The 2,401-nt window shown below is 54.8% G+C and overlaps 1 protein-coding gene across 1 annotated transcript in view; it reads right to left on the bottom strand.

Moving 5' to 3' along the window:
• Window positions 1–1,480: 1,480 nt before the first annotated feature.
• CRYBA1 (crystallin, beta A1) overlaps window positions 1,481–2,401 on the bottom strand; it is a gene marked incomplete at its 5' end in the record, with an annotated part of 3,072 nt that continues 2,151 nt past the window's right edge. The window contains 2 exon segments of the mRNA XM_009701693.1: window positions 1,481–1,809; window positions 1,942–2,084. Of these exon segments, the coding sequence (XP_009699995.1) occupies window positions 1,662–1,809; window positions 1,942–2,084 (291 nt within the window).

Here is a 2,401-nt window from a genome sequence, read left to right on the forward strand (position 1 = left end):
TTTTGGTTTTCTTTTCGTGAGTTGGGTGCGTTGGGTTGCCGGTACCACCTTTGGACACTTGTTGCTTAGCCCCGAGCCTTTGTGCGGAAGAGTTGGGATTTTGTGACGGGAGAAGGACCCTGACAGCTTTCTCCTCCTGTTCCCTTCGCCGTGGCAGAAATTTGTACTAACTTGACAGCTTTTTTTTCATACAGAACAGGGCTGCTTTTCTATCTACCATCACACGTGTACTTACACACCTTCGGCGGCTTGCGAGCCCCTGAAGGTCCTCAACTTGTTTACTGGGGGGACGGATGCCCCTCTCTTCCCCCTCCCCTCAATATTTCAGTGTTAAGGGCGGTGCGAAACACAACCGCGCGCTTCGACTGCGAGCCGGGGCGGGAGCGGTCCCTCCGGGCAGAGCCGCCGGAGCCGTCGCCTCTCCTACCCCGCCCCGTCGATAAGTTCTCATTTCCTTCGGTTTCCTGGTGTGTATTAAAATCGCTGCGAGGGGTCGTGCTCTACCCGCTCAGGAGCTGAATTACCTCTGACCTGCGGAGAGGGGCAGCCCCTCTTTGGTGTCGATGTTGTTGTGTGCGACCACACGAATCGGTAAAGGTAGTCTTTTGTTTCTTTCTCCCCTCCCCGGTATTTCCGAGTAGGTTAATGCACTCTGTGTGCCCAGCTGGAAAAGTGTAGGCGTTGTCCCGGTCGTGAGAGGGTGGCTAGAAGAGTTAGTGTAATACCTGCTGTAGCTGTGTCTGGCGCAGCCCCTTGCGCTGGTAAGGGTGATGTCACGGACTGTAAGGATAGGTAATGTCCATGAGCTGTAACGGCATGATGTATCTTTACCAATGATGTCATACTTCACACTAAATGTTTTAACAAAAAAAAAAAAAAAAGTTACCTGAAATTTTGTTTATTCTGCACCAACAGGTCTTCAAAATTTATCCAAATTTTATTATTTTATCAGGAAAAAAAAAAAGAAATTTGTGTAGATCGAATACGTTAAGACAGACAATAAGTGATGTAAATTGTTGAATAAAAATTTTAAAGTTTGTGGGTGTCAGTGTGACTTTCTTTTTTGCGCCCTCAGGGAGCACCCCTTGGCCCCAGGGATGCTGCGTGGCTGATGACGTTCGGTCCCTCGGGCCCGGCGGCACCGGCCGCAGAGCCCACGAGCAGCGCGGTGCGGGTGGCTGTGTGTACGTGGGTGCTCGGTGGGGCCGGGGGCTGGGACCGCCGTGTCCTTTACCTTGACAGGGGAAGGGGAGGGCAGGGAGGAAAGGAAACCCCGCGGCTGCAGGGCTGAAGCGACCAAGGGTTCGGCTGCCGTGTTTGCGTGTGCGAGACGAGTCGGGGGAGGAACGTGCCTTGGTGTGAACCCCACCGGGCTTCAGTCCTGCCTCAAATAGGCAGGGAAGGGTCTGGTCCCCGCAGCTGGGACGGGAGTGTGTGACTTCAATCCCAAAGACACAACAGCAAACACCCACCAAGCTGGTTTATCTTTTTCTTTCAGTCACATTTATTGGCAATTGTGGCAGTTGGTACCGTTTGGGAGTGGTGTTCCATAAGCAGTTGCAGTACGAGAAGGGGTGGTTATTTTGGGAGGGGAGTATTAGCACCAAAAGGGAGCCGGTGAGCTTTAGAAACCTTGCAAAGATGTACTGGAAAGTGAGGAGCTACTGCTGGACACGCCTGATGGATTGGATCTGGGAGGTCTGGGCGTGCGAACCCCACTCTCTCCAGTGCTTGTAGTCTCCTCCGTGGTGGTCGGCCTCCAGGACATACTGGTAGCCACGGTACCCGGGATACTGGTAGCAAACCCAGCTGGAAGAAAAGGAGTCATCAGGGGAGAAGAGGTAAGCAAGGGGGTTACGGGGTGTCCCCGCTCCAGCTGCGGTAGCACAGCGATGGCAGCGGTTTGTCCCTGCTGCTCGTGGTCCTTTGCCCACCACTTACGCGCCACACTGGATCTTCATGGAGCCCACTTCGTTGTTGGCCCAGCCCATGGCCTGCAGCGAGGGGTAGTCGTCGCCAATCTCCCACTGGCGGCCGATGAAGTTGTCTTTCTCAAAGATGGTGATCTTGGATTCCTTGTGATTCTGGGGGGCGGGAAGAGCAGGGGGTGAGGGGGAGGCGGTGCTCCCTCCCTGGCATGGAGGGGGACGTGGGGCAGTGGCTGTCCCTCCCTGTGGCATTGCTCAGAGGGTTTCCTGGAGAGGGAGGTGTTCAGACCCTGGGCTTTATTTTCTTTTTTGGGGGGGAGGAGCTGTTTTTTCCAAAGCTCAGATAACGTGTGGAGGTGCTCAGCAGGGTGGTGGTGGGCCAGGATGGGGCAGGGGTTGTCCTGGGAGGTGTCAGTGAAAGCTATGCCACCGCTACCATCTCAGGCTGGCTGTCCTCCCGTGTACAGCTGGCC

Source organism: Cariama cristata, unplaced genomic scaffold (genome assembly GCF_000690535.1).
Source record: "Cariama cristata isolate BGI_N322 unplaced genomic scaffold, ASM69053v1 scaffold24056, whole genome shotgun sequence".
Taxonomy (NCBI): Eukaryota; Metazoa; Chordata; class Aves; order Cariamiformes; family Cariamidae; genus Cariama; species Cariama cristata.